This window comes from Aedes albopictus, chromosome 1, assembly GCF_035046485.1.
Source record: "Aedes albopictus strain Foshan chromosome 1, AalbF5, whole genome shotgun sequence".
NCBI classification, from domain to species: Eukaryota; Metazoa; Arthropoda; class Insecta; order Diptera; family Culicidae; genus Aedes; species Aedes albopictus.
In genome coordinates, this window is record NC_085136.1 from 167,880,235 (window position 1) to 167,894,269 (window position 14,035).

Genomic DNA, 14,035 nt, shown 5'->3' on the forward strand with positions numbered 1-14,035 from the left:
AACATTGTAAAAATTCGAAAAAGCGACTATGACATTAATAAATTACTAATCAAAATCAACCGAGAAACGTGGGAAATAGAGCCCAAACAACATTTTGAAGTCAGCTGGCTGTAAAAGGTTCCAAAACCTGTCACAAATCCTATAATACTTTTATAAGGATTTGTAACGATCATCAAAACCTTCTCAAATCCAACCGACTTGGAACTATTGCTTCGGAATAGACTCTACTGAGCCCCAGCGGTTCCTCCTGTTTATCGAGCATGTCTGATGCATATGATCAGCCATACTCCATCTGCAGCAGCCGGTTCGTGATGAACCGTTGGAGGCGCATTAAAGTGTTAAAAAGGTGATATGTTTCACTAAAGAACACTACATTTCAATAATCAAAATGAAACTCCTTCACTTTAATACCGTCAACCCCTGCGAACTTGGCCAGGGATATTGAAACGTGAAATTGTATTGTAATAATTGATCCTAATCATAACCCTATCACTGGAACGCGTTTGAATCAAATTGATATTGCTAATGATTTGGTTGGGCATTAAACGTTTTTTGGTTTCGACAATAGTCACATACTATGCCCTACGACATTGACGATTCTATTGTCTATGGCTCACCTATTTCGTGCCACCCAGCAGGGACTTGGTCTGGTACCCAATTCAGTATATCCACTCCACGTAATATACCGCACCTCTTTTGATTTGTGATATATTACGCGGAACATTACTCTCTTCATTCGGATAGCGGCTATGTAACCCATTGGATTAAAAGCCTCTGTTCAGTCCGCAACGCTGCGAACTGAAGAAGGAGCATGTATCGTTCACGTGAAGAAAGAGCAAGCAAACCGAGGTAGAAGCACGCAATCTTCGCATGAAGGAAACCCCCCAAAAAAGAGCCAATCGCCACGCTGAGAAGGAGGAAAAAACCATCGTCGTCGTCGACGACGGCCGTCGAAGACGAGAGGAAAAGAAGCGCTGCTTGGTGGCGCGAGCATCAGTATTATTACGCATCTCGTAGTGAACAGAAGCAACAGCAGAGAAGTCAAGACGTCGAGCCAAGCCCGGCAGAAGAAAAGTGTGGGCCGACGATGGCCGAAAGAAAAGTTATGTACATAGTGTAATTAGTAAATTAAAATGAATTAGTACAAAATCAGTGTGTGTGTCGTTTGTTTCTGAGCCGGAAATTCCCTTGGTCCGCCAGTCGCCTGCGTGTCCGGTTGAGTCCTTTTCAGGGCTAGAGTTATTTGGAGATAGTTTTCCCACCCTATGGAGTTCGCCGCTGGTCCGTCGGTCGCTGCATGGCAGTTTCCATACACCGAATCCACTTGGGGAATCGGTGAGACCGGCGGGCGCGCTGCAATCAAGGCAGCCTGGAAAAAAGCAGTTTTACAGTCCACTGCAACACGCCGCAACAGCCTCCATCAAACATGAAGCGATTAATCGGAGACTGAAGACTCTATACCAAATTTGGCTCAGAGACAGGTAATCAGTGAGGTCAGTTTTTCTCGTTTGTCAGAGACGATTGATACGTATTAAGACAAACTTTCCACTGCATCTGCCAGCAATAATCGGTGATCGATCAACATTCCGAGTACCCCAATTTACACCAGAATGCCAAGGATCACTGCTCATGCTTTACAATGCAGTTGGAAAAACTAGAACAACACCTGGCCACAATGATGCATAAAGCACTAAAGCGGACCGGAAGTGTTGGTGAGCCAGCCCCCACCAATAATTTCCTTCATAATCTTCTAATAGCAGAAAATTTGAATGTTAACATAAAAGCTTCAACTGTAAGCAAACTTGTCTCAGCGTCACAGTGCTTAGAGTAAACTTATGATAAATACACCTAAGGGAGCCCCTAGGATTTTCAGTATCGGTCATGTCTATACAAACATTTCCTACTCTCACGTTATTCTTATAATGCCAACTACATTGAAAATGTCAACGTATAAAACCTGTCACGATGTCCACCTAGTCAAGTAGTGAACCATTTTTGTCGAGTTTAGTCAAGTCACGACGTTCCGGCGTCAAAAATACGTCTTACACGTGACCAGTGGATCTATTTGATGGTTAATCACACGTTGGAAACAGAATAGTTATGTTCTTACCTTAGGGGTTTTTTAATGATTTTTACTCACGATTCCTCTTCATTTGGGCTGCAAAACGGTGAGTCGATAAAGAGAGCGTCCAACATAGCTCTGGTCCTCACAAGTTCCTACCTCATGCTTCAATGGGTCAAGCGATGACAAAGACCGCCAGCTAAGAGTTGTGTGCTTAGCTGGTAGTGCAGCCTGGGCACTGTTGTCCTTCTGACTTCAGCTAGATTGAGGAGGAACGACCCGAGCGTCTGTTCACCCAGGAGGTGCGGCTCAAACAGCGTCTGTTCTGGCATCCAGCGGCTGAGTAAGAAACGCTGCACCACGCCCAGCTAGATCCAAGATGGTAGCCCCATCAGTGTGGTCGTCCCAGTGTTGGTTGAGACGTTAAACAGAACTGGCACGATGACCCTTCGGCGAGACAGGAATGTTGGCGTAGGCCCAATAATCCATCCGTAAAAATCCCTATTGCTACTATGTACAACAGAGCCACCCTGGCCTGAGCCCGGTAAGGTAATTACCTTACCTACTATGCGGATTTCAGAAGATTAACGCCCGCATTAAATGTACCATGTACATAACGTCAATAACACCAGTACTTCTTCACACAGACTTGGATCATTCAAGAAGTGGATTGGCAAGCACTTGGAGTTTTCGAGTAACGAGTGCTGAGGATGATATTTATTTGGCAGCGTGCAGGAGAACGGTGTGTGACGGCGAAGATTGAAGCACGTGCTCGCTACACACCAAATTTTTTGAAACGCTTCCAGCACAAAAAAAATCAGCAAAATAAATTGCTGAATTTCAGCAAAATTTTTGCTGAATTTCAGCACAACGTTGCTGATTAACTGTCAAAATTACTGTATGGTTCAGCAAGTTGGAAAATTATTGCTGATATTCAGTAAATTCGCACTGCTGAAAGAAATCAGCACAAAAAAAATCAGCAAAGTTTGCTGAATACCAGTGTAATGTTTGAGATAAAAATATTGAGAGTCTCTCTCTCTCTCTTCTTGGCGTAACGTCCTCACTGGGACAAAGCCTGCTTCTCAGCTAGTGTTCTATGAGCACTTCCACAGTTGAGAGTTTGTTCGGTAAAATGAAATGTAGTCGTGGACGAAAAGAGAATTTAATAAAGATTCTTTCGAGCTTGAGCCGTGATCAAGAGCGGAGGCAAATGTTAGTCTTTTATTTAAACAATTGATAGAACCTCTTTACTTAATATATTTGATTCCTTTTATCAGTTACAGTCTGTCTAGATCCAATTAAGTGGTTATTAGGAGAATTCAACAACCAGTAAACAAAATTTGCAGTGTACATTCTACGGCGAATCCAGCATCCAGAAGATTGCCAATCCATAAGGATTAGATGGGTAGTGCACGTTGCAAGAACGCTTGATAGCAATCCAGCAAAGATTGTGTATACAAAAAAATTGGATGGTACAAAATGACGTGGGGCACAGCGGACAGATGGATTAAACAGGTCGAGAGTGATTTGGCAAGTGTAGGAGAGAAGCAGCAGCGAAACGAAATGTGTGGCGTAGTATTTTGGATTCCGTCATATCTATGTGAAGATGATGAACTTATTGTTGACCAAATTTATTAGGTTAGGTATTGCTCTAATATATGTTGCCCTTTACTGGATTTGTTGGTATGTCATAAACATACAGAAAAACTTTCATTTTCATTTTCATTTTGCAGCATTAGGTGGGGCAATGAGAGCGCAAGTCAGTCCAAAGCCGATGATAAGGAGGGGTAATGACTGAATAGTCTTTGCTGACCATACAAACGCCATGGGATAGGAAAATGGTATTTTGGTGTGGGATTAGAGTGTTGGTACAGACTTGACAATATCAATGCTATTCAGATGCAAAATAATTTCAAGGCTCAATAGTGAATTGCATACCTTCCAAAACCAAAAAAAAAACAATAATCCACAAAATGCTAAGCAAGTCATAGAAAGAAAATCACCCGATTGTTTATTTGGTCGGACACTCCCACCCTCTCCGACTCGCCATTCACCCCGGAAAAAGTGCCCATTCAGTTCCGGAAAATATATTATTCCCAATTAAGCCTTTAATTGAATTGTCCGCGTGGTCTTGTAGTACCCCTACTAGGTAAGAATCAGTCATTGCCATACATATTAAATGCTAGACATGACCCCATGGATAGCATTTGCATATGTAAAAGCTTTGCTGATGTGACTTTCCTATTAGGCAATTCTCTCATCTCATGTTTGTTTTCAAAACCTTGTCAAGCATAGAAAATTGAAGTTAATAAACAATACATTACAAGGTTTGAATTCCCATAGAATGAGATCATTCATTCGCACTACAACACCATAGATAGAAGATAATTTCACATTGGCTAATTACAGTACAAATGCGAAAAATCTCCATCTGCAGCAGCCGGTTCGTGGTGAATCGTTGGAGGCGCATTAAAGTGTTAAAAAGGTGATATGTTTCACTAAAGAACACTACATTACAATAATCAAAATGAAACTCCTTCACTTTAACACCGTCAACCCCTGCGTGCGAACTTGGCCAGGGATTTTACTCTGAGGATACGGTTCGTATGTTTTTCATAGTTTATATCTTATGAATTAGTTATTTTAATTTTTTTTTCATCTTTTCATAGTTCTCGTATACATATACGAGAACTATGAAAAGATGAAAAAAATTAAAATAACTGATTCATAAAATATAAACTATGAAAAACATACGAACAGTATCCTCAGTGTATGCTTTTCATACATTGAAAAGCGAAATCCATAAGAGTTGTCGTATGAAAAATCCCATAAAAAGCATCGTATGAAAATCATAAGATATATTATGAAACATTATTGCTAAAATACAACAAAACCTTTTATTGGCTTCTAACCACTTCAACTTCCCAAGCGTCGATGGGCGTATCAGTGAAACACGCACTCGCCAACCTTGACGTTCCTGGTTCGATTTCAGATTGCGATTTTTTTAAGGTGAAGATATGACGAAGCCAAACCTCGAATTTTCTAGAGCACAAATCTGAAGAACCGAATAACGGTATGCGCAGAAAAGTTGATCGATTAGTGAGCATCACCGGGTAACCAATCGATCAACTTTTCAGCACAAACCGACATCCGGTTCTTTAGATTTGAGATCTTGAAAATTTTAGGGTTTGGCTGCATCATATCTTCACCATTTGTGCAAAATATTTCATAAAAATATGTATGATAGTCATAAGACATAGTTTCAGTTTTTATACGTTATCGGTATGATTTTCATACGTGAGTGTTATGAAGTTTATGCAGTAACAGTATGACAATAATAGCTGGCGCTTTGTATCCAAATTCATAGTTCGCAACTATGATTTTCGCAAGAAATTCTTGTGGCAAAAATCATAGTTGATTCGTATGACTTTCGGAGTTGCAGTATCCTCAGTATCCTATAGGAATGTCTGTACTACTATTCAAGTATACAAGGGCTGTGATACAATTCATGGTTCGCCAAGCATTACAAACTTAGATTTATTATAAGATGGCAGTCTAAATATTTTAGGTTTTTTTTTAAGTCACGTTTGTTTGGCAGACATAAAATCGTCTAAACAAAGTGCCAAACATGATATATGATAAAAAAATGAAAGCATTCAACTCACATACGTACGTATTCAAGATCGCCCAACGGACATCGCGGTGACCGGTCTGCTACGGCTGGGTGGGCCACTATTGGCCATCAGTCGCGGAGATTCCCGTCGTGGCTGCGGTAAACCGTCCACGGTTGGTGATGAAACTATTGCCAGCTTTGAAAGAGGCGTGGCCTTCATTGGCGTCTGCTGCCGTCCACCCGACGGATTAACCGGTCTATTTTCCCGGCCCTGTGGAGTAGTGTTGATAAGCCTTCGGGGAGAATTCCGTGCAAACTGTTTCTTGCTGTGGGGAGTTTTGTTGTCCAGATCATACAGATTCGGCGAAAAGTAAACACTAAGGTCCGGATTTTTGGATTCGTCCTGTAGCTTCCGGATGATGAGCGGCGAATTGAATGCTTTTGTGCCGGGGGATTTTCCAGCAAGTCGAAGTTTTTCCCTCCGATTGATGCCTCCGCCATGCGGTGATTTGGTCAAGGCCCGCTTACGCGGCGTTGATCTACGGGGACTTTTTATGTTGTGAGTCGAGCTTACTGTTCGAACTTTTTGAACCTGTCGCAACTGAATCTTTTCCGGAACGTGCATCAGTGGATTTAGGGTTCTGGATCCATCGGAATTCTTCTTCATCACAAATTTACTGCTTTGACGACGATTGGCCTGCGGCTGCGAAGACTGATTCGTACTTGTGACCATACCGTCGAATAGTTTGGCCTTAGCCATAACCATTCCAGCGTTCTGACTGCGCAAACGAGCTATTGAAGCCCGTCCGGATTGCAGTTCTTGGAGGGGCGTGAGATGAGTTTTCAGCAAGGTAGAATCCAACCGACCCGGAGTCTTGGGAGGGAGCATTGGGGTTTTTGATGGAGTTTTTCGCGGGGGAACTTCCGGTGGAAGCATAGGAGTTCTAACCTCGCCGATTTCAATACGAGTCACGAAATGGGGCGTTGGGGCTTTCTTGCTACTACCACCGGATCGTATGGAAGCTCTTCTTGGCACTGGAATCACCACTTCGGGAGTCTTGAACACTTCTTCGTTCGAATTTGTCGCCGGAGTTGTATCCATCGATACTTTTTCCTGGTTATCTACCCCTCCAAAAAATCGTTTGGCACAAGTCCATTTTTCTTCTTGCTTCTCTTCGTCAGTAATGTTCTGACCAGATCCGGTACTGGAATTATCTTCCCGTTTTACGGGACTCAGTTCGGGATGCTTCAGACCCGATTGAACCGTGTTCGGGCGACCGCGTTTGAGGTTCGTTTTAGGATAGAACGACAGATCCGATGTCAAGGGCGGGATGGCCTTTGTAGAAGTAGTAGTGCTCGATCCCATATGCCATGATTGATTGCGAGACAGTCGAACGTTTTCCTTCGAACGTCTGCGGATTGTTCCGATCTTACGAGCGCTTGGTGATCGCATCACTTTGTGTTCCGCACTTCGACGAATCTTCAACTCGCGGCTCAACCGTTTCGCCAGCTGGTCGGTGCTGGAACAGCTAGCCTCGATTGGTTCCGTATGTTCTAGCGTTTGCTGATACTTGTCCTCTACTCGATCTATGTTATCGATGCTTTGCCTTTTGTCCACCACGCCTCCAATAATACTACCGAATTCTTGTGAAATTCGCGTTTCTATCGCACTAACCCGCTCCTTAATAGCTTCGTATTCACTTTTTGGTATGCGCAAATATTCTTCATCGTTATCATGCTTACCGTTACCGTTGAATTCTTCGCCATCATCTTCATCGTCATCGTCATTGAATAGAGCTTTTCCCTTCATCTGCGGCATTTTCAAGATCTGCGCCTCGAACAGCTCTCGTTCCTGTTCAATTTCTGGCGTAGCCAAGTTGGGCAATGAAATCACCGGAGACAAACCTGCCAAACCTTTTTCCTCTTCGACTTCATCCTCTTCTTCGGTTTTGCTACCCGATTCCGAAGAGGCCTTTGAATTATTCTTTTGCTTTTTACGGGCCCACGGTGCTCCGACCACGCTCCAACGGCGTTCCATTGGCTTATTGTCCACAATCGAGGTCACCGATGTACTCGGTATCAAGCGAGACCCATTTTTGCTGGATTTGTTCTTATTGCCACCACCAAGACTGAGGCGAGATTTCTTCGTCTCCCTGCAATTAGAAGTGAGTTAACGATGATTATAAAATTTACACGGATTTTGAAAAAAAAAAAACAATGCGTCTTACTTCATCAGAGCCAACGGAGTGTAAGGCAAGATCTCCTGACCATCAGGAAGCGATGAGACGATCTCTTTTCTGAAATAATAGCAAATACCATATTAGTGCTAGGAAACAAAATTTCCCCTGAAGTTCAGAGTGTGCCCACTCAAGTTCATTTTCATTTTGCAGCTTTTGGTGGGGCAATGAGAGCGCAAGTCAATCCAAAGCCGATGGGCTAATGGCTGAATAGTCTTTGCTGACCACATAAACGCCATGGGGTAGAAAATGGGAATTTTGGTGTGGGATTAGGGTGTTGGTACAGACTTGACGATATCAATGCTATTCAGATGCAAAATAATTTTAAGGATTAATAGTGAATCGCATACCTTCCAAAACCAAAAAACAATAATCCACAAAATGCCAAGCAAATCATAGAAAGAAAAAGTGCCCGATTGTTGATTTTTTCAATTATATCAAACGGAAATTTCTACCCTCTCCGACTCGCCAGTCACCCCGGAAAAAATTTCCCTTCAGTTCTGGAAAATATATTATTCCCAATTAAGCCTTTAATCAAATTGTCCGCGTGGTCTTGTAGTGCCCCTTCTAGTTAAGAACCAGTCATTGCCATACATATTAAATGCTAGACATGACCCCATGGATAGCATTTGCATATGTAAAAGCTTTGCTGATGTGACTTTCCTATTAGCCAATTCTCTCATCTCATGTTTGTCTTCAAAACCTTGTCAAGCTTAGAAAATTGAATTTAATAAACAATACATAGGTTCATAAACACATACATACACATAAACAATTAATAGATTATAATTTCCTCAGAATGAGATCATTCATTCGCACTACAACACCATAGGAGATAATATCACATTGGCTGATTACAGTACAAATGCGAAAAATCTCTCTTTTACCCTATCCGCAATCCGGAGACGCGCCCTGTTGGATTTCGAAAGCCTCGGAGAATATTACAAACCTTCAATGGCATTCCCATACACTAACTCACATTGCCCATTCAGGGGTCTAACTGGGCCTATCACCCTCCCTCAGTTTGTAATATTCTCACCAACTTGGAATTGAGGGGGTTAGAAGCAAAGGGGTGTAAGTGACAAAAACCCACTTTCGAGTAAATACGGTTTAAAGTTTTTGACCAATTTTTCATCCCATACAAAATGTATGGAGTTTCAAAATCAACCCAGTTTTCTATGATTTATTGTATTTTTTCCAATCATCGTAGCAACAATCTTAAAAAAGTTCCTGGTAGCATGAAGTTTGAAGAATTTAATGATATACTCAGCTCAAAATCGACAAAATGGCCACTTACACCCCTTTGATTCTGGGCCCCTCAATTATATTTTCCCGACACATAAATGACTTCGACAAATGTTCGATATACTAGGCAGCAGCATGATCAGTATAACTATATCATTTTTTTTTTGGGATTTTTTTTTAAATAAATTGCTTGCGATGCTTCGTTCTTGAGCTCTTGAGTTTTTCAAAGTAGGTGGTGTCTGTGCATTTCTCCAGCCAGTGCAGCTTCAAGAACCACAAATGGGGATGCAGCAAAACAAACGCAGCCAAGATCGTGACCGTGAAAAATGTGAACCGGTGTGGCGACAGCGATCAACGATGTTCCAGTCGACTTGCAGCTGAACTTAGGCTCGGACATCTCCAGGCAGAACTGGATCAAAGTTCGAGCTCCCCAAACGTCTCCTCGCGAATGTCAAGTGCAGACCGTATCTGACGACAGATTGGATATCGAGTCCATGTTTCGAGCATCGTACACCGTCGGCGGGACGCAAAAGGAAGGTAACGGTTACGTTTGTTGTGCTAACCTTTCTCTGAATGTTTTAGGCTCAGACTTCATGGATGAGTTTGAGCTATGGAACGTATGGCAGTTCGCAGCCAAACCAACAGGTGCTCGAAATGAAGGAGAAGTTCCCCGATTTGTTCACCAACCGTATGGGATTGTGCACCTAAACACAGGTGCATTTCACACTCGAGCCGACGTCCCGCCAGATCGCGAGTGTTCAAACCGAAGCGGCCGGTTTTCTACAACATGGTGGCCGTTGTCGAGGACGAACAGAAGCGGCTAGAGGATTCTGGCTTCATCACTCCAATTTGCGTCGTTCGCAAGCCCGATTGCACCGTTCGCATTTGCCCGGACTTCTCCACCGGGCTAAATAGTGTATTCGAATCAAGCAACTATCCATTCCCACTCCCAGAGGACATTTCGTCGGACCGGACGCGTATCTTCAGGTTGAGGTCGACGAAGAAAGCAAGAAACTTCTCACCGTCAACAACAACAAGGGTCTCTACCACTTCAACAGGCTCAAGAGCGCCCCTAGCGCTTTCCAACAGATTGTGGATGTCATGTTGAGTGGTATCCCGTGTACCTGTCCGTATCTCAACGGCATCCTGATCGATGGACGAACCGCCGAAGAGCACAAGCGGGACTTGTACTTTGTTCCACAGCGCCTACAAGAGTATGGGTTCACAGTTAACCTCGAGAAGTGCCGTTTCTTCATGCGCCAAGTAAAGTACCAAGGGCAGCTTCTGAATCCGGAGGGCACCCGCCCCGATCCGGACAAGGTGAAGACAATCATCAACATACCTCCAGCTCACGATGTCTCCACACTTCGATCGTATCTAGGTGCGGTGAACTAATATGGAAAGTGCATACGAGAAATGCGCAAATTACGCCAACCGCTGGACGTGCTACTCAAGGAGGGTGGTCCGATGCTTGTCAACATTCTTTCGACCGTTTCAAGGAAATTGACAATCGCCGCTCAAGCTGACACACTACAACCCTCGCCTCGAGGTTGTCGTGGCCGCAGATGCGTCGAATGTGGACATCGGCGCCCGCATTGCACACCGATTTTTCGACGGACAAGAGAAGGCCATCTACTACGCATCCCGAAGCCTGACGCCTACCGAATTTCGTTACAGCCAGATACAGAAGGAAGCTTTAGCCCTGATGTACGCAGCCACAAAGTTCCACAGGATGATCCAAACCGATCACAAACCGCTCTTAGTGAGTTTCGGCCCTTACCATGCTCCTGTATGACATCTGGATGGAGTGCGTCTCCACAGACCACTTCGGGCATGTAGATATCCTCTCTCACCTAATCAACTCACACGTTAAGCCGGACGAGAATTTCATCATTGCATCGATTGAGGTCGAAACAGTCATCTGTAACCTCGTCTGTCAATCCATCGAGCATCTCCCGATCTCGCACAAGACGATATCCGCCGAAACTAGTCAAGATAAGACATTGCAGAAAGTAATGAAGTACGTGTAGAAAGGTTAGCCAAGCGATGCAGCATCTCTCTCCGGAACAACGGAAGTTCAGCAGTTCTTCGCGAGTCGTGACTCGCTGTACGCCGCTCAGAAAGTCCTGATGTACAGTGACCGTATTTAAGAAAATACAGCAGAAACTCCTTCAGCAACTGCACAGAGGACATCATGGTATCGATGAGGTCATTAACTAGAAATTTCGTTTATTGGTCCAACATCGATGACCAAATCACCGCTTTAGTACGCTCTTGCCAGGAATGTGCCTCGGTCGCAAAAACTGACGCTAAAAAGAAGCTCGAGTCGTGGCCAATTACCAAAAAAAAACCTTGGCAAAGAGTACACGCAGATTTCGCTGGACCCATCAACGATACGTACTTCCTGCTAGTGGTGGACTCCTTTTCGAAGTGGCCGGAAATCATTCCTACACAGACAGCACCGGTTCACCCCCAAAGCAACGGCCAGAAGGAACACTTTGTCGATACGTTTAAAAGGACCGTCAAGAAAATCTAAGCGGGAGGTGAAGACCTGGATGAAGCACTCGACATCTTCCTTACCTACTACCGATCAACTCCTTGCAGAAATGCACCTGGTGGGAAATCGCCCGCTGAAATCCTGATCGGTCGTCCGCTGCGCACGTCTCTGGAACTTCTTTGTCCACTCAGAAAGTTCACCAAGGCTACCAACAGCAAGCAAGATTGTCAGTTGAACGAAAAGCATTGTGCCAATGAGAAGAACTTCAAAGTGCAAGACAAGGTGTACAACCAAGTGCACCCAGGCAACAACTAAAGCTGGGTCGCCGGAGAAATCGTGGAACGTGACGGACGAGTGGCTGACGACTCCCATGCATCTAGTGTAGAATCACCACCTGCAGAACCGGCAGGATTCGATTACATGCAACGAGAGCCACTTTTAACTCCTCACTCGTCACTCTTCATTTCTCACGCCTGACTGCTTATTCCTTACAATTGACTTCTTACTCATCTCATTCTTTACTGCTGCATTACTAATCACTTCTCTTGTTTTACTACTCATTCCTCACTATTCACTGCTTACTCCTTAGTCCTTGCTGCTCACTTCTCACTTCACAGTACTAACCTCTCACATATCTTTCTTCACCCCCTACTAGTCACTTCTCACTATTTACTGCTTCACACTTCTCGTACTTAGTTTTTTTTTTTTTTTTTTTTTTTTTTTTTTTTTTTTTTTTTTTTTTTTTTTTTTTTTTTTTTATTAGTGGCCTTTTGTTTCCATTATTTGGCCATGTTTGATCGGAAAATACTTTACATATCAATGTTACAATTTATAAAGAAATTTGCAATAGTTTTTAGTAACTTAATGTTTCTACTACAGAGTATTAATTGCAAGTCCGGAAATGCTCCTTCACTGACGATCTCTGTCCAGACGATCCGCCTCCAATTCCCGTAGATATTGCAGTCGAAGAATCTCGTACTTAGTTTTTTATTTATCATACCTCATTGTTTACTTTCCACTTCTGACTCTTCGCTGCTCACTTCTCACTGTTCACTTCTCATTCACTCCTCATCCCTCAGTCTTAACTGCTTACTCTTCATTACTTTTTCTTCATTTCACACTCTTTACTGTTCACTGCTCATCCCTAATCAATGACAGACAGCTCACTGCTCACCCCTTATTAATCACAGCTCACTCCTGATTACTCATCATCAACCAGCAATGCTATTTTCTCATTCCTTATCATTTGTCGGACAGCCCTTTATGTGTCTCTATATATATACATGAACATGGTACAGACTGACTTAAGTCGTACAGGACTGTCAGGTTGACCTCTAGGGTCAAATGGCAGCGTATGTGGAATTGTTCCACCAAAGGAAGCTGGACCCACAGGTCGATTCCAAGGGTGATAAATTGGGCCAAGGATTCAGTCATACCGATGCCTGACTATCGAGCAGTGGCTACGCGGAGATCATTCTGGTAGCGTCGCTGTCGTGGCGTTCGTCTGCTCCTACTATATTGGTTCCGAGTCGACAATGCCATACGAGGACAAAGGAAATGGTAAGACCACCCGGGAAACTGGAAATGCGCCAGCACATGGGATTAATTAAGTGTGTCGGAGATGTGGTCCCTATCCCCACACTACCTTAGCCACTGTTCCAATAGGAGATCATATTTAGAAGAATCATTAAATTATGAAGTTGGAGAGAGTTGTTACTATAACGATACCAACATATCCAATACCATGGAAATGTTGTTGTTTCAAGTAATTTTCAATAGTTCCCCAATTTTTTCAATTGTTCAAAAGTCCCATTTGATTCCCGGTTGAGTGACCACCCTGCTGAAGTGACCCAAAGTTCAAAAGTAACTTACTTTTTCTTCGCACTGAATGGCATTCCATCGGTGACCTTACGCTTTTTAGAAGATTTGTTCAGGCACGGTGTGGCAATCGCCGCCATACTACTGTCCTTTTCTACGAACTCGTCAGTCTTGTCCAAGCTTTCGGACGACCCAATGGCACCTACGATCTTCTTCAGCCCATGGAACATTCTCGTCAATGAGCCGCTCCTTCGTTTCTTTTTCTTTTTATCGGTGGTGTTTGCAGCCGACTCGCCCGTGGCGCCCTGGCGAACTAAGCTTATCGAATCATTGAGCTTCTCCAGAATCGCATCCGGTACGACACCAATCTGATGCGAGTTTTCAATCAACAGCTGAATCACTTTGACGTGGCTATTGAGTCGCTGTTGAACCATTTCCACTATGGGCATCAGATTCGGCGCCAGGATAATGGCCAGGTTCTCGATTGTCATTTTGTTACCGGACGCATTCAAGGACACGGTGTGCAGGAACTGCATAAAGAAGGCCAGCGTGTTCAGGGTAAT

The 14,035-nt window shown here is 43.6% G+C and overlaps 1 protein-coding gene across 1 annotated transcript; it reads right to left on the bottom strand.

Moving 5' to 3' along the window:
- Positions 1–5,585: 5,585 nt before the first annotated feature.
- LOC115254060 (uncharacterized) lies at positions 5,586–14,035 on the bottom strand (the record flags this gene model as incomplete). Its single annotated transcript, XM_062845761.1, is given in 3 exon segments — positions 5,586–7,828; positions 7,904–7,972; positions 13,527–14,035. Coding segments are annotated over 3 exon segments (2,667 nt in total), but the record flags the coding sequence as incomplete, so codon positions are not given.